This window comes from Pan paniscus, chromosome 16 (genome assembly GCF_029289425.2).
Source record: "Pan paniscus chromosome 16, NHGRI_mPanPan1-v2.0_pri, whole genome shotgun sequence".
Lineage (NCBI taxonomy): Eukaryota > Metazoa > Chordata > Mammalia > Primates > Hominidae > Pan > Pan paniscus.
Window position 1 is genome coordinate 51,416,858 of NC_073265.2, and position 15,344 is coordinate 51,432,201.

At 40.8% G+C, this 15,344-nt stretch overlaps 1 protein-coding gene across 1 annotated transcript; it reads right to left on the minus strand.

The window, feature by feature from the left end:
• Positions 1-8,406: 8,406 nt before the first annotated feature.
• C2CD4B (C2 calcium dependent domain containing 4B) lies at positions 8,407-15,013 on the minus strand. The gene is made up of 2 exons (XM_034938872.3): positions 10,066-15,013; positions 8,407-9,897 (listed from the first exon to the last, which is right to left on the minus strand). The coding sequence occupies exon 2, from the start codon at positions 9,855-9,857 to the stop codon at positions 8,763-8,765; it is 1,095 nt and encodes a 364-aa protein (XP_034794763.1). The 5' UTR covers positions 9,858-9,897; positions 10,066-15,013; the 3' UTR covers positions 8,407-8,762.
• Between the last annotated feature and the right edge of the window lie 331 nt (positions 15,014-15,344).

Here is a 15,344-nt window from a genome sequence, read left to right on the forward strand (position 1 = left end):
TGCATCAAATACGTTTGTTGATTAGCTGTGTCTTTTAGCAGTTCTGTAAGTTTAATGGCTTGTGTGTAAATATATTTTCAATAATGTTTCATCTTATGCTCATGGTGAAAAATTCAAACAGCACAAATTTGTTTGGGATACAGTAAAGAGATATATTCATGGCACAGCAGGTGGACCTTCTCCTTGCAGCAGAGGAATACTGGAGACGGGGGATCCCAGAGGAAAAGGTTGGAGGAGTTGGGCTGAAGAGAGACTAGAATGGATCTTAAATTTTAACGCTAAGAATTCTGGGTGATGTTAGATATAGAAGGATTTTGTTTGTGATAAAAGCAGAGTGTTAGGAAATTAAATCTGATGATAGTACAGTTTAAATTCACTTTTCAAAGGATAGATTATAGATAGAAAAGGGTAATGAGAAAATATTATGGTAAAATGTTAATATTTGGAAATGGCTGAAGGATATATGGGAGTTCTAGTAACAGTTTTAGCAACTGTTCTATAAACCTGAATTACTTAAAAATAGTGACTTAAAAAAAAAAACATAATAATAATGGTGAAGAGGGAAGCCCAGAGCAGAACAAGCAAAGGAGGAAGATGCGGTGGCTCTGACCCAGGTAGCTAGAAGGAGGTGTGGAGCACTTTATGAACAGTTCTGACAGATGAGGCACCATCTCCTGACAGACAGACAGAGACAGGGGATATCCATTCTTTTGTAAATCAGAAACTGGTCACCAATCTGCAAAATACATCCTGTTCTGTTGCCAGATAAAATAAAATATGGATTTTTCCCTATTAGGGTAAATATTAGTGTTTGGTTACATATGGATATTTTGACAAAGCCTTGTTATTCCCAAATGATGAAACCTCCTAGTGATGGCTGGATTTTAGAAGCACACATCAGCTGAACTGTTGTTTCTCTCTCTAGTACATGGCAGATGGAGTCTGAAGTGTACAACCAGTGGAATGGAAAGATGTAATTTTTTGTGTTTTTGTTATTTAGTGCACTCACCCAGACATGTTCCCAGTAGACTACCCTTTGTACAGACTGAAGACCAGAACTAGAGATGTGCATAAAGCCATGCTGCAAAATTACAATCATTTACATGAGCTAAAGAGGAGGTGTTCAAATTACATTTGAAAATGAAAAGCTGTTTACCTATTACTATGAATTTGCTATGAATAAACACAACAATCTCATTTAACCCTTCTCATCTTCATGCCCAATATTTTAGAAAAGACAAAACCTTAGTTCAAAGAAATTAAGCATTTCAAAGGCCATGCAGAGTATAGATTTGTCTTTCTGGCCTTTCTCTTTCTTTTCTTTTCCTTTTCTCTCTCTCTCTCTCTCTCTCTCTCTCTTTCCTTTTTTGTATGCAGGACATTTATTGGGTGTTTCTCTTGGGATCAATGCCTGTGGGGAAGTGAAAGAAGCAGGATTGCTCAGAGAACAATTTCCAGAGGGGATCTGAGCATCTGAGCTACGAGCTGTCAATAGCCAAACCTCTCAGTAGCTACAGGAGTGAGTACTTCAGTCCTGGGAGGGGAGTGAGTAGATGTGGGAGGCATACCATAGTACCCACTACAGACTTAAATATTTTTTCCCATAAATATTTCTCTATAGATACATATCTAAAGGACAAAGGCATTTTTTAAAAACATATTTCTAATGCCATTACCATACCCTAGTTTAGTTATCAATAATTCATTAATATCCAATCTGTATTCAGCATTCAAGTTTCCAATTGTCTGATAAATATAACTATATATTATTTATTTATTTATTTATTTATTTATTTATTTATTTATAGTTTGCTTGATTTGGGGTTCAAGTAAGGTCCATAAATTACAATCAATTAATATATCTTTTTGTTTATTTTATTTTATCTTTAAAATGACACATAACTGTACATATTTATGGGGTACCTGGTGATGTTTTGATACATAAAATGTATAGTTATTATATCAGGTTAATTAGCATAGCCATCATCTCAAACATTTACCTAATAAGCAACCTCAACTCTTCTTTCTTACTTCCTAAAAGGAAGAAGCATTTGCCTCATCAGGAGCTGACCTCACACTCAGCTACTCAGATAGGCTCAATAATCCTAAAGCTAAAATCCTTCCTCTTGCAGGAATTGGTTCAGGATTGGGATTGCAACCCAAGCTGGCCATTAAAACACATACAGACATTCTTCCTTAGTCTTATGGGTATGCTTTTAAAAGCAAGGCCTTCTCATCAGCCTGGACCTCAAAGAGAAATTATGGAGTAGTTCCTGGTGGTTACTGGCCAACATCCTAGGTCTCTAAGTGTGGCCTGCCTCAGGATAGAATGATCCTGTCTCACAAGGAATGCTGAAGGGAGTTCATCATACTGAAGGAAAAGGATGCTAACATGTAACAAGAAAACATATGAAGCCACAAAACTCACTGACAAAAGTAAGCACACAGACAAATTCAGAATACTCTCATATCGTAATCATAGTATATAAACCACGTATATCTTTAGTATGAAGATTAAAAGACAAAAACCATTAAAGATAATTATAACTACAGTAATTTATTCAGAGATCGAGAATATAAAAATTTAAATTGTGGCATCAAAAAATTTAAATGTGGGCAGGGAAAGGAGTTAAAGTGTACAGTTTTATTTGTTTCTTTTCTTTGCAATGAAAGCTAAGTTGTTACCAGTTTAAAATAATTTGTTTTAACTACAGGATGTTTTTTGTAAACCTCATGGTAGCCACAAAGCAAAATCTTATAATACATATACTAAAAATGAAAAGCAGGAAACATACTACTAGAGAAAAATCATTTCACCACAAAGGAAGACAGTAAGAGAGAAAAAAAGAAAGAAGGGATCTACAAAACAACTAGAAAACAAGTAACAAAATGGCATTAGTAAGTCCCTACCTATCAATAATAACCTTGAATGTAAATGAATTAAATTATCAAATAAAAGACATAGAATGGCTAAAAGGATTTAAAACAACAAGACCCAACTATATGCTGCTTACAAGAGACTCACTTCACCTGTAAAGACAGACTGAAAGTGAAAGACATAAAGATATTCTATGCAAACGGAAAATAACAAACAGCAGGAGTAGCTACAGTTATACCAAGTAAAAGAAAGTCAAAAAGTATAAAAAAAGACAAAGAAGCCCATTATACAATGATAAAGCAGTCAATATTGTAAGAGGATATGATAATTGTAAATAAATAAATTTATTAATATAAATATATATATGTATCCAACAACGGAGCACCTAAATATATAAAGCAAAAATTAATAGACCTAAAATGAGACATAGGCTGAAATACAATAATAATAGGGGACTTCAACAACACATTTGTAGCATTTGACAGACCACTGAGACAAAAAATCAACCAAGAAACATCACAGTTAAATGGCACTGTAGAGCAAATGGACCTAACAGGCAGTTACAGAACATTCCATCCAACAGCTGTAGAATACATATTCTTCTCAACAGCACATGGAACATCTAAGATAGATCATATATGAAACCACAAAAAAAGTCTTGGTGATTTTTTAAAAATCAAAATTATATTAAGTATCTTTTCTGACCACAATGGAATAAAACTAGAAATCAACAGAAGGAACTTTGAAAACTGTACAAATACATGAAAATCAAACAACCATGCTCCTGAATGACTAATGGATCAATGAAGAAATTAAAAAGAAAATTTTAAAAATTATTCTGATAAAGCGAAATGAAAACACAGCTTTTCAAAACCTATACATACAACAAAAGCAGTTCTAAGAGGCAAGTTTATAGCAATAAATACCTACGTCTAAAAGGTGGAAAGATCACAAAACAAAAAAAACTACTCTAACATTGCACCTCAAGGAACTAGAAAAATGAGAACAACCGAAACCCCAAATTAGTCGAATAAAGGAAATAATAAAAATCAGGCAGAAATAAGTGAAATAGAGACAAAAAAATCAACACAAAAGATCAATAAAACAAAGAGTTGGTTTTTTGAAAAGATAAAAATTGATGAACATGTAACTAGACTAACTACTATGGTTTGAATGTGTCCCCCAAATTTCATGTGTTTGAAAATTTACCCCTAAATTCATACTTGATGGGCTATTTGGGAGGTAATTAAGATTAGATGAGGTCATCAGGGTGGGGCCCCATAATAAGATTATTGGCTCTGTAAGAAGAGAAAGAGGAACATAACCTAGCATGTTCTAGTCCTCTTGCCATGTGATACCCTCCACCATGTTATGATGCAACAAGAAAACCCTAATCAGATAGAGCTACTTGATCTTGAACTTCTTGGCTTCCAGAAATGTCAGAAATAAATTTCTTTTGTAAATAAATTAACTAGCATGTGGTTTTCTGTTATAGCAACAAAAAATGGACTAAGATACTATGAAAAAAAAAGATACATGACTCAAATAAATAAAATCAGAGATAAAAAAGAAGACATTACAACTCATACCACAGAAACACAAAGGATCATAAGAGACTATTATGAATGACGATATGTTAATGAATTGGAAAACCTAGAAGAAATGAATTAACTCCTGGACACATGCAACCTACTAAGACTGAATCATGAAGAAATAGAAAACCTAATCAGACCAATGATGAGTAATAAGATTGAATCAGTAATAAAATGTCTCCCATCAAAAAAAAAAGCTGAGGACCTAACGGATTCACTGCTGAATTTTACCAAACATTTAAAGAAGAACTAACCATTTCTTCTCAAGCTATTCTCACAAAATGGAAGGGGACGGAATTCTTCCAAACTCATTCTTTGAGGCCAGAATTACCCTGACATCAAAATTAGAAAAAAAAATACAACAAAAAAGAAAACTATAGGCCAATATCCCTGAAGAACACAAATACAAAAGTCTTCAACAAATTACTAGTAAACTGAATTCAACAGCATAGTGAAAAGATCCTTCACCATGATAAAGTGGGATTCATCCCAGAGACACAAGGACAGTTCAACATATGCAAATCAATAAACAAGTAAACTATCCCTTTTATGATAGCTACAAAAAATAAAATTAAAAAACTCTGAATAATTTTTTTATTTCAATAGGTTTCTGGGGAACAGGCGGTGTTTCCTTACATGAATAAATTATTTAGTGGTGATTTCTAAGATTTTGGTGCACCCATCACCCGAGCAGTATACACTGTACCCAATGTGTAGTCTTTTATTCCTCACCCAGCTCCGAGTCCCCCAAAGTCCATTGTATCATTTTTACGCCTTTGCGTCCTCATAGCTTAGCTCCCACTTATGAGTGAGAACTTATATGATGCTTGAAAACCTCAGAATAAATTCAACCAAGGAGGTAAAAGATCTCCACAATGAAAACTATAAAACATTGATGAAAGAAATTGAAAAGGACACAAAGAAATGAAAACATATCCTGTGTTCATGGATTGGAAGAATTAATATTGTTAAAATGCCCACACTGTCCAAAGCAATCTACAGATTCAATGCAATCCCTATCAAGATACCAATGACATTCTCCACAGAAATGGAAAAAAAATCCTTATATTTGTGTAGAACCGCAGAAGACCCTGAATAGCCAGAGCAATTTTAAGGCAACAGGATAAAGCTGAAGGAATCACACTACATGACTTCAAAATACACTACAAAGTTGTAACAACCGAAACATCATAGTATTGGCATAAAAACCCGACACATAGACCAATGGAGCAGAACAGGCAATCGATAAATAGATCCAAACATTTACAACTGATTTTCAATGAAGGTGCCAAGAAGACACATTGGGAAAGGACAGTGTCTTTAATAAATGGTGCTAGGAAAACTGGATATGAACATGCAGAAGAATGAAACTAGACCCCTATCTTTCACCACATACAAAAATTAAACTCAAAATGGATTACTAACTTAAATGTAAGATCTCAAACTGTGAAACTACAAGAAGAAAACATAAGGGAAAAACTTCATGACATTGGTCTGGGCAAGAATTATTTAGATAGGACCTCAAAAACCTAGGCAACAAAAGAAAAGATAGACAAATGAAATTACATCACACTAAAAAGCTTCTGCACAGCAAAGGAAACAATCAACAGAATGAAGAGACAACCTACAGAATGGGAGAAAATTTTGAAAGCTATGCATCAGGCAAGGGGTTAATATCCAGAATACATAATAAATTCAGACAACTCAATAGCAAACAAACAAATTTAAAAATCCAAATAATCTGATTTTAAAATGGACAAAAGAAGTCATACAAACAGCCAACAGGTAGATAAAAAAGTGCTCAGCATTACTAATCAGGAAAGTGAAAATTGAAATCACAATAAAGTACCACCTCACCTCAGCTAATGTGGCTTTCATCAAAAAGACAAAAACAAAAAACAAATCCTAGCAACAATGTAGAGGGCAGAACTCTTAAACACTGTTGGTGGGAATGTAAATTAATACACCCATTATGAAGATGACAAACATTTTTCAAAAATTTGAAAATAGAACTACCACAGGCTCCAGCAATTTCACTAGTGGGTATATATTCAAAGGAAAGGAAATCAGTATGTTGAAAAGATATCTTTACTCTTATCTTAATTGGTGCACTATTCACACTAGCTAAGATATGGAATCAACTTGTGTCTATCAAGGAATGAATGGATCAAATAATTTAGTATTTATACACAATGGATTACTATTCAGCCATAAAAAATGAAATCCTATCATTTGCAACAAGGTGGATGAACCTAGTGAAAATGATGTTAAATGAAATAAGCCCAGCACAGGAGAAATACTGTATGCCACTTCTAGTCAGCCATCTTGCTGATGTCACTCTCAGATTTCAGTGATCTTGACATTATATTTTTATATTTATATAAATATATAAATTTATATAAATATATAATCAGTCACAAGCAAATGTATTTCATCAAGTGCTCATTCCAGATTCTTTACCTACTTTAAGAAGTCAATGTTTTACATGAAGTTTCATTTTTGTTAAATTGAGCCCTCCGAAAAGGAATAAGCCTTTATGTATATGTCATCTTCATTATGTTCTCTGAAGTCTACAGAATGAAGCTAATTCCATTTCTACTAAATAAATAAATGAATACATAGGTTGAACAGCCTCTTCTTGGAATACTTCCCTCCAACGCACTGGCCTCACCTCCTCTGACCCACAAGGGTGGGTCAGTCTTCTGGAGAAGTCAGAACACTTGGTTCTTGTTTGAATTCAGCTATGCACATTAGCTGTATAGCTTTGGGCAAGTCATCTCTGTGATGGTTTCTCAATATCAAAAGTAGTTTGATGAGATTATTTTTAAAGGCTAATTTGTTCACTTTGAAATAATATTTAAAATCCAGGATTTTTATTTAGTCTGATCAAATTTGTACCCAGACTTCATTATTATAACAACAATGCAGAAGGAATTTCTGATGTAGAATGAGGGCAAACTGTTGCTTATGGGGAAATTTACCATGGGGATACTGAAGGGTTCTACATTCCCACTCCTGGCTCTTCTAAGTCCTCAGTCTCAGGTAGCCCTACCTTTTCCAAGCTCCACTCCAGGAGCAGGGAGAAACAACTGGAAAGAAAGAAGACCTGAAGGAGTTCATTCTCTGCAACATTATTGAGCACCATTCAACAGTACAGTGCAAGCATTTCAGGTTTGCTATCATATTTCACATGTATTCAAGGGTTATTTGGATATTAAGGCATATCTTCACAAAACCCTGTGAGGTAGATATTACACCCTTTTCACTGATGGAGAAAATGAGGCTCAGGGAGAGTAACTGATTTGCCCCAGTCCAGAAAAGTGGCAGAAAAAAAATTGAACTCTCTATTTGTCTCCAACTCCATTGTGCTTTCCACTACATGGTAGATTCCCGTGACCCAGGGCAAATTCTCTTGGGTATAATCAGTTTACAGTGGACTTAGGTTTATTTGTTGAATTAACAAATGAAAATCAATTGGATTTTTAAAAACACTCTCTAGAACCCAGTGTTCAAGAAACTGACTACTTACTTTTTAACTCATCTAGGAAATCCTACCGCAAAGCTAATTAGTGTGTAATTAGATACATAGCTAGGTGAGAAAATGCCACAAAAAGTATCATCTTGTTTACAGAGGCAAGAAAGATTTCTAAGATTTCCTAGGTAAGGAAGAGAGAGACCCCAGGAATAGCTATTCCCTACATAACCCATCTATTGGAAGGTCCTCCACTTCCCTTGTTTTCCTCAACAATTTTTGAAAAATTCACTTCCAAAAGAAACCTTTCTACAAAAAAATTTTCTTCCCACCAGGGTATATACATCCTTATAATAGAAGTGTCTCACTCTGATGTGTGCGCGTGCGCACACACAAATTAGGATATTACCTATGCCGCATCAATATGTAAAGCTGTGTATATGAATCGTAACGTTGGGCATGACTCTGAATGAATAACTTGCTTTATTAAAAAAAAACTGTTAACATTGATAGAAAACCGGAAGGAATTAAAAACAATGCAGATGGGTGTACTTCCTTTCTCTCCCAGTCCCAAGCCAACCCATTTTTCCTTGGAATGCAAAAATGGTCTGGAAAGAGGTACGGGGGTCCTGTGAACAGAACAGGGAGTCATTGTCTTTTTCTTCTTTACCAATAAACGATGACAAACGTGGATGGTGAGGAAGTAAAACGTCAATAAAACAATATCATAAATAAAAAAATAAATAACGTTTATTCTGTACCACGCGGCTGTCAGTGTCCGGAGTCTCCAGGGCAGAGCGCCCCGGGGAGGGCTGGGCCCTCAGAGCAGCAGGAGGGCGCCCAGGGACAGCTCACCCTGGCCCAGCAGGCGGCCCCGATCCCGGCCGCGACCCTCATCCCGGGCCTTGACGCGAACGGCCAGGCGGCGCACCTCGTCTTCCGAGAGGCCGTCGAAGCAAAAGTCCTGGTCAAAGGAGGCCTTGCGGCTGCGCCCCACCACAGCGCTGCATTGCCAACGCGCAGTGCCCGGCGGCCGCAGGACGAGGCTGAGGCGACAGCGGACGGCGCGGGGCCCGGGGGCGCCTCCGACCAGGCTCTCCGCGCGGAGCAGCCGGAGGCGGAGACGCCCGGTTCCCGGACAGTACTCAGCAGCCAGGCGCAGGGCGTCGCCGGCGCGGCCCAGAGCCACGGTGCCCTCGGCCTCCAGGCGCTCAGGAAGCGGGGCCCTGGATGACAGCGGGCTCGAGGATGGGGCCCGGGCCGGGGACTCGGAGCCCGCGCGGCGCTCCTCGTCCTCCTTCCCGCTGGAGACGGAGCGGACGCGGGCCAGGCGGCGACTCCTCCCAGCCCGCAGCGCGCGGCTCAGCAGCCCGTCGGGGACGCGCAGGAGGCGGCAGCCGCGGGGCCGCGGAGCGAGCGCGTCCTGGGGCAGGCGGGGACCGCCGGGGGCCGCGGGGGTGGCCGGGCCCGGACCTCGCGGGCTGCACAGGGTCCCCAGGGGGGCGTCCGGGCCTCCGCCGCCGCCGTAGCTGTGGGCCCGGGGCCGGGGCGCGGGCGGGCCCCCGAGCAGGAGCGACTCCTTGCGGCGCGTGTGCGGGCTCTCGAGCAGCGCGCAGAAGCCGTAGGCGGTGCGCACACGGGGCAGGTGCGGCAGTGACAGCGCTGCCTGCGAGCGCGGGTCCCAGTCCGTGCGGCCGGCGTCCTCGTCTGCCGCGCGGGGCCACAGGTCGCTTTCAGCGGCGCAGCGCCGGGGCACGGCGGCGGCCCGGATTGGAGACTCGAGCGTGCAAGGGGCCGGCAGCCGCGGCGGGATGCAGAATTCGGGGATGCGATTTGGAGTGAGCACTTTGGCGAAGGCGGGCTTCGGCGCGGAGCTGCCTGCGGCCGAGGAGCAGAGTTTCTCGAGGAGCCGCATCCTTGGAGGCTGGGGCTAGGAGTGGCGGGAAGAGGTGCGCCTGCGGGGGAGAGAAGCTGCTGAGTTTGGGCGCCTGGAGCTGCTGCAGCCCCTCGACGCGGCTGGATCCCTCCCCCAGACCCTGTAAATGTCCCCCACGTGTTTAAGACCCCAGACCAGTTCCAGCCTTCCTCTCCTGCACCCACAACAAATCAGCCCCGCTTCAGACCTTTCTCTCTTCTTCAGTGTCTCTGGATCTGGTTGCAAGCTCAGTGCCAGTGGCCTCTAGCCCGCTGCCGAGGCGCCACCTTCAGTACTGCGGCCAGGAGAGTGGCGCTCCCCTCTTATACCGTAGGCTGAGTCCCGCCCAGGCGCCAGCGGCCCAACCCGGAGGTGCTGCACAGCCCGCCTTCCCGCCACCCTCTCCCACGACGCCGGGAGGTCTGCATGCACTGGGCGCTCAGGTCTGCGCGAAGCTGTCGCGGGAGCAGGCACCTTGTGGTCAGCTCTGGGACCTGCGTTTGCAGTGAGTGCGTGGAGCCCCAGGCAAGGCCTGGGAAAGGTTGCAGGTGAAGAGAGGGCACCCTGTCGTCCTGCCAAGGAAAAATTGGCGGCTGAAAATGTTTTCGGCTTCTTGTAGAAGGTGAGGCTGGACGAGGAAACAGGAAGTTAATTTGGCTAGGAGATAAACCGTCACTCACCCTGCATGTAACCTGGACGTGACCTGCACGTCCTGGGAGCTTCTGTTTTCCTGTCCCCACGCACTCGCAGCGTGCAGACCAATATGGTTTCCAGTTATTTATATACTTATTTACTGTCTGTCTCCCTCTGCTAGACTGTGTTCTTTTTGATAGCAGAGGCCCTGGCTCAGTCCATGCCCTAAGTACTGGTGAAGTGGGTAAATTAATCGTTGAGAAAATTTCTGATCGCTTCTTGGTCTTTTGGCTAAGATCAAGTGGAGAAAGCTTCTGAATGGCTGCAGGCTCTGCCTGTCATCTTGATAGTTACAAAACATGGGGCTTCTGGCTCCTGCCCTAAAATAACACTTGACGTTTTTAAAACTACCCCTTTTCTTTTTGCTCTAGCACGGAGGTATCCAGTTAGAAAGCATCTTCCCGAAATATAGATTCCTTCTTTCCACCCCCGACCTTCATTTTCTGAGATGAGAAGACTGAAATCCCAGAGGGACCTGAGGAAATTCCAGAAAGGTTAAAAAGAGCCAGTTAATGGCAGAAGCTGGAACTAGCAATTTCCTGTTTCTTTGGCTTTGCATGTGATGCTTCCTGTGATCTGAAATGCCTTTTCTCTGCTTTTTCTTTATATAGGAATTCCTGTTTATTTTCTGTAATTCAGCCCACGCATCGTCCCTTTCAGGTGCCTTCACCCACCCAGCCGCCGCGGAACTCCCCTGCTCCAGTTCCTCAGTCCCTCCTCATTTCCTTCCTACATCTAGGGGCCACCATTGTTGCAGTTCGCATGCTGCTTTGGAATTTTCGGTTTACAGTTTTGTCTCCCCCTAATAGCCTTGTGGGTTTTCAGTGGGCAAGGACTGGGGCAGCTCAACCAGAGGGGGATTTCGGGAGTCTATTATGAATAAATGAAAAATAAGTCCTAAGATCAAGAACTGGGATTGCCTCCATCCCGGTTGCCTTATCCAGGCTACAAGCCTGGCTGTCTTATTCGTCTCTACGTAATTCTAGCACCCAGGATACAATGCCAGGCAAATAGTAAGGGCTTAGTAAATATTTGATGAATTGTATTGAATTGATACTGATCTGCAGGTCTCATGACTGTCAGGTGCTATCAACCACATATCTCTCTACGTAATTTGATTTCTTTCTCACAGAAAACCAATAAGGAAGACATTGTTTCTGTTTCCCAGATGAGAAACTGAGGGACTTGTCTAGGGTCATTCAAGCTATGATCATAGCCTAAGTCCTAGCTTTTTGGCTAATTTCTTCTAATTCATTCCTTCTTTCCTTTCTTCCTTTTTTCTGTTCTTCCATCCTTCCTCCATCTATTCATTCAGTTCAATATAATGCAGAGTCTACTGTGTGATTTGTATCACCCTTTACACCCAGAATGTTAATTCTTACAGCATCTCAGTCTACTGTTAAGTAGTATTTTCCACTATACTTGCTTTGGAATAAGCCCCACTATTTTTAAATCCTTAAAGGTGAAAAGAGTAAGTGTTTCTCTGGGCTAATAATACTTTACTGCTTAATTGACCCACGGGTTCTGCATCCCCCATTCAACCAACCACGGATGGAAAATATTTGGAAAAAATAATAATACAAAAGAAATGAAGCAATAAAATAACTATTCACATAGCATTTACATTGTAGTAGGTGTTATAAGTAATCTAGAGATGACAAAGTATATGAGAGGATATTCATAGGTTACGTGCAAATACTATGCCTTTTTATATAAGGAACTTGAACATCTGAGGATTTGGGTATCTTGAGGGACCTTGGAACCAATCCCCCTCAGACACTGAGGGACACTTGTATGCTTTTTTAATGGGGCAAGTATCGATCAATATGCAGCCACTGGGGCCAGGGAGCAGTAGCCATTCCTGCTAAAGCCAGATTTTCAGGCACAAACATCCCGAGGGGTGTCTGACAGGATCATTTCCCTGTGATTCATCAGGCCAATGTGCTGATTCATGGGCAAAGGGTCTCTCTAAAGTGGAGCACACCTGCATTATGTCCTGCAGTAGATGCTGCTCGTTTCAAATGAAACCTCAGTGAAAATGGCCTTGGTGACAATGAACACTCAGACATCATATCGGTGGGTGAAAGATGCTGAAAGCAGGACATGGGATTTGAGTGATTGCACTCCCAGCACGTCCATGTTTACAGAGCAACACAAACATGGCTATTAACACAATCCCTATCTAGAGGGTTTTCCAAAACTGTTATCTTCCCATGAATCAATATTCTATAGAAGAGAAAGTAAGATACAGGGAAATTAAATTACTTACCCAGGGATCCTTTTCAGATGGTCACTTATTCAACCACAGCTAGAGGCTGGAACCCACAGTTGGAGGCCTGGCTTCCTTCCATATTCTTAAATCACACTGGGAGAAAATAAAAAACAGCTCCTCAATGGAAACTTCGATCGCTCCAATTGTTTCACTGTTTTGTGCCTCATAACCACATAAAGGCCACTATCATCTTGTATTCAAACCTTGAAATTGTTATTTTAAAGAAATGATCTCTTTAATAACATTAATGTTTACTGACTATGTAGTAGGTGGAAGTCATGTTAAATGCTTCATATACTTTATCTTATCTAATCAACCCTATAAAGAAGGTAGAGATGCAGAAACAGGCTCACAAAGGGAAAAAAACAAGAATAAAACTTGTCATAAATCTCACATACAGTAAAAGCAGGGCTGGAACTCAAATCCAGATCCATCTGGCTCATGGTCCTGTGTGCTTATAACCCCTTCCCTACAGTGCCTCTCTCAAAGCCATTTCTCCTGAACCCAGCTCCTCTCTAGGTAGCTAGATAATAGAGAAAGAGACCCTTGTTCCAAGGCCTTGAGTTGAAACTTACACACCTTATTGATTATACCAGTACCTCATATATTAAAGCATGACATTGTCATAAGCAGGAAAGCATGTGTTATGCACAGTAGTGCTGTGCCATTTGTAGACAGAATCCTTGTCCCCCCAGGAAGTATAGTTGTTCTCTTTATGTTATACATACTTCCAAAAAAAGGATTGGGGTTGTTTACATAACAAGGACCCAGGGAATTTATCAGCTGCTGGAAACTGATATGATGAAAATGGAAAAGACATGCAATTAACTGAATGACAAACCTTGAATGAGGTCACAAATTGACATATGTCAACACCTATACCCCGAGGGTGGGAAGGGTAAGGTGTAAAGGCAGTTAAAGAGTCTCTAGTGGAAAGGCTTGGAATGGTGAGAAGTCCTAAAGGAGCCTCATGGTCCACTAGCCTTGGAAGGCCATGGAAGAACCAGTCTGAATGTTTAGCAGTGTGGGAATGGCCGTGTCCCTTTACGGAACAAAATACAGTCATGGGAAATCATTATCTAGAAGACTGTAGCAACAGTCTGCATTCTGTTCATGAGATTCACTTATGTTACATGTATAGCGCTAGTTCATTCGCTTTCACTGACTTACAGTATTCCATCATTTAATGTACTCTGTTTTCTCGCTGACAGGTATTTTGATTGTTTCTGATTCTTCCAATGCTGGTATGATCATTTGTGTACCTGTCTTCTTAATCATCTATGCAAAAGTTATCTAGAGTACATCTCTAGGAATATAATAGCTGGTAATAGGATATTTGCATCTTCAATTTTAATGCAAAATCAGTTTCCTCGTCATCAATATATAAGATTTCCTATGGCTTCACATCCTCAACTATACTATTATTATCTGAGAGTTATGGACTGAATGTGTATGTCTCCACCACCAAATTCCTATGTTGAAATCCTAACCCCCAATGTGATAGTATTAAGAAATGGGTGAGGTGATTAGGTTATGAGCCCTCATGAATGGGATTAGAGCCTTTATAAAAGAGTCCTCAGAGAGCCCTCACACCTTTCCACCATGCGAGGACACAGCTAGAGGGGAGCCCTCAGCAGACACTGAATCTGCCAATGCCTTGATCTTGTACTTTCTATCCCCAAACTGTGAGAAATAGATGTTTGTTGTTGAAACTGTCCATCTGAGTAGCTAGGACCACAGATACGTGCCACCAGGCCTGGCTAATTTTTGTATTTTTTGTAGAGTCAGGGTTTCACCATGTTGCCCAGGCTGGTCTGGTACTCCTGAGCTCAAGCAATCCACCCACCTCGGCCTCCCAAAGTACTGGGATTAGAGGTGTGAGCCACTGCACCCAGCCCAGATGTTTATTAAATACCGCTACTATGGTGAGTGTTATGTGTTGAACTGTGTCCCCACCTATTCATATGTTGAAGTCCTGAACTGAAGTACCTCAGGATGTAACCATATTTGGAGATCAGGTCTTTAAAGAGGTATTTAAGGTTAAATGAAATCATTAGGGTGGGCCATGTAACTGTTTGTGTCTTGCTTTTTGTATTTTTATGAAGTCTTTGGAGAAATAAAAGTTTTTAATTTTAATGTAATCAGATGTCTCAATCTTTTCCTTTGTAATTTTGCTTCAAAAATAATCTTTTCCCCTGAAATAATAAAGATTTTTTTCTGTGTAGTAATAAAGGTATTTTTTCTATACAGACAGTTCCTGATTTATGATGGTTCTGCTCAACGATCTTTTGATTTTATGATGGTACAAAAGTAATATGCATCCAGTGGAAACCATAATTCAAGTACCCATATGACCATTCTGTCTTTCACTTTCAGTATAATATTCAATAAATTACATGAAATATTCAACACATTATTACAAAATAGGCTTTGTGTTAGATGACTTTGCCCAACTTCAGGCTAATGTGTATGTTCTGAGCATGTTTAAGGTAGGCTAGGCTGGGCTATGATGTTTGGTAGGT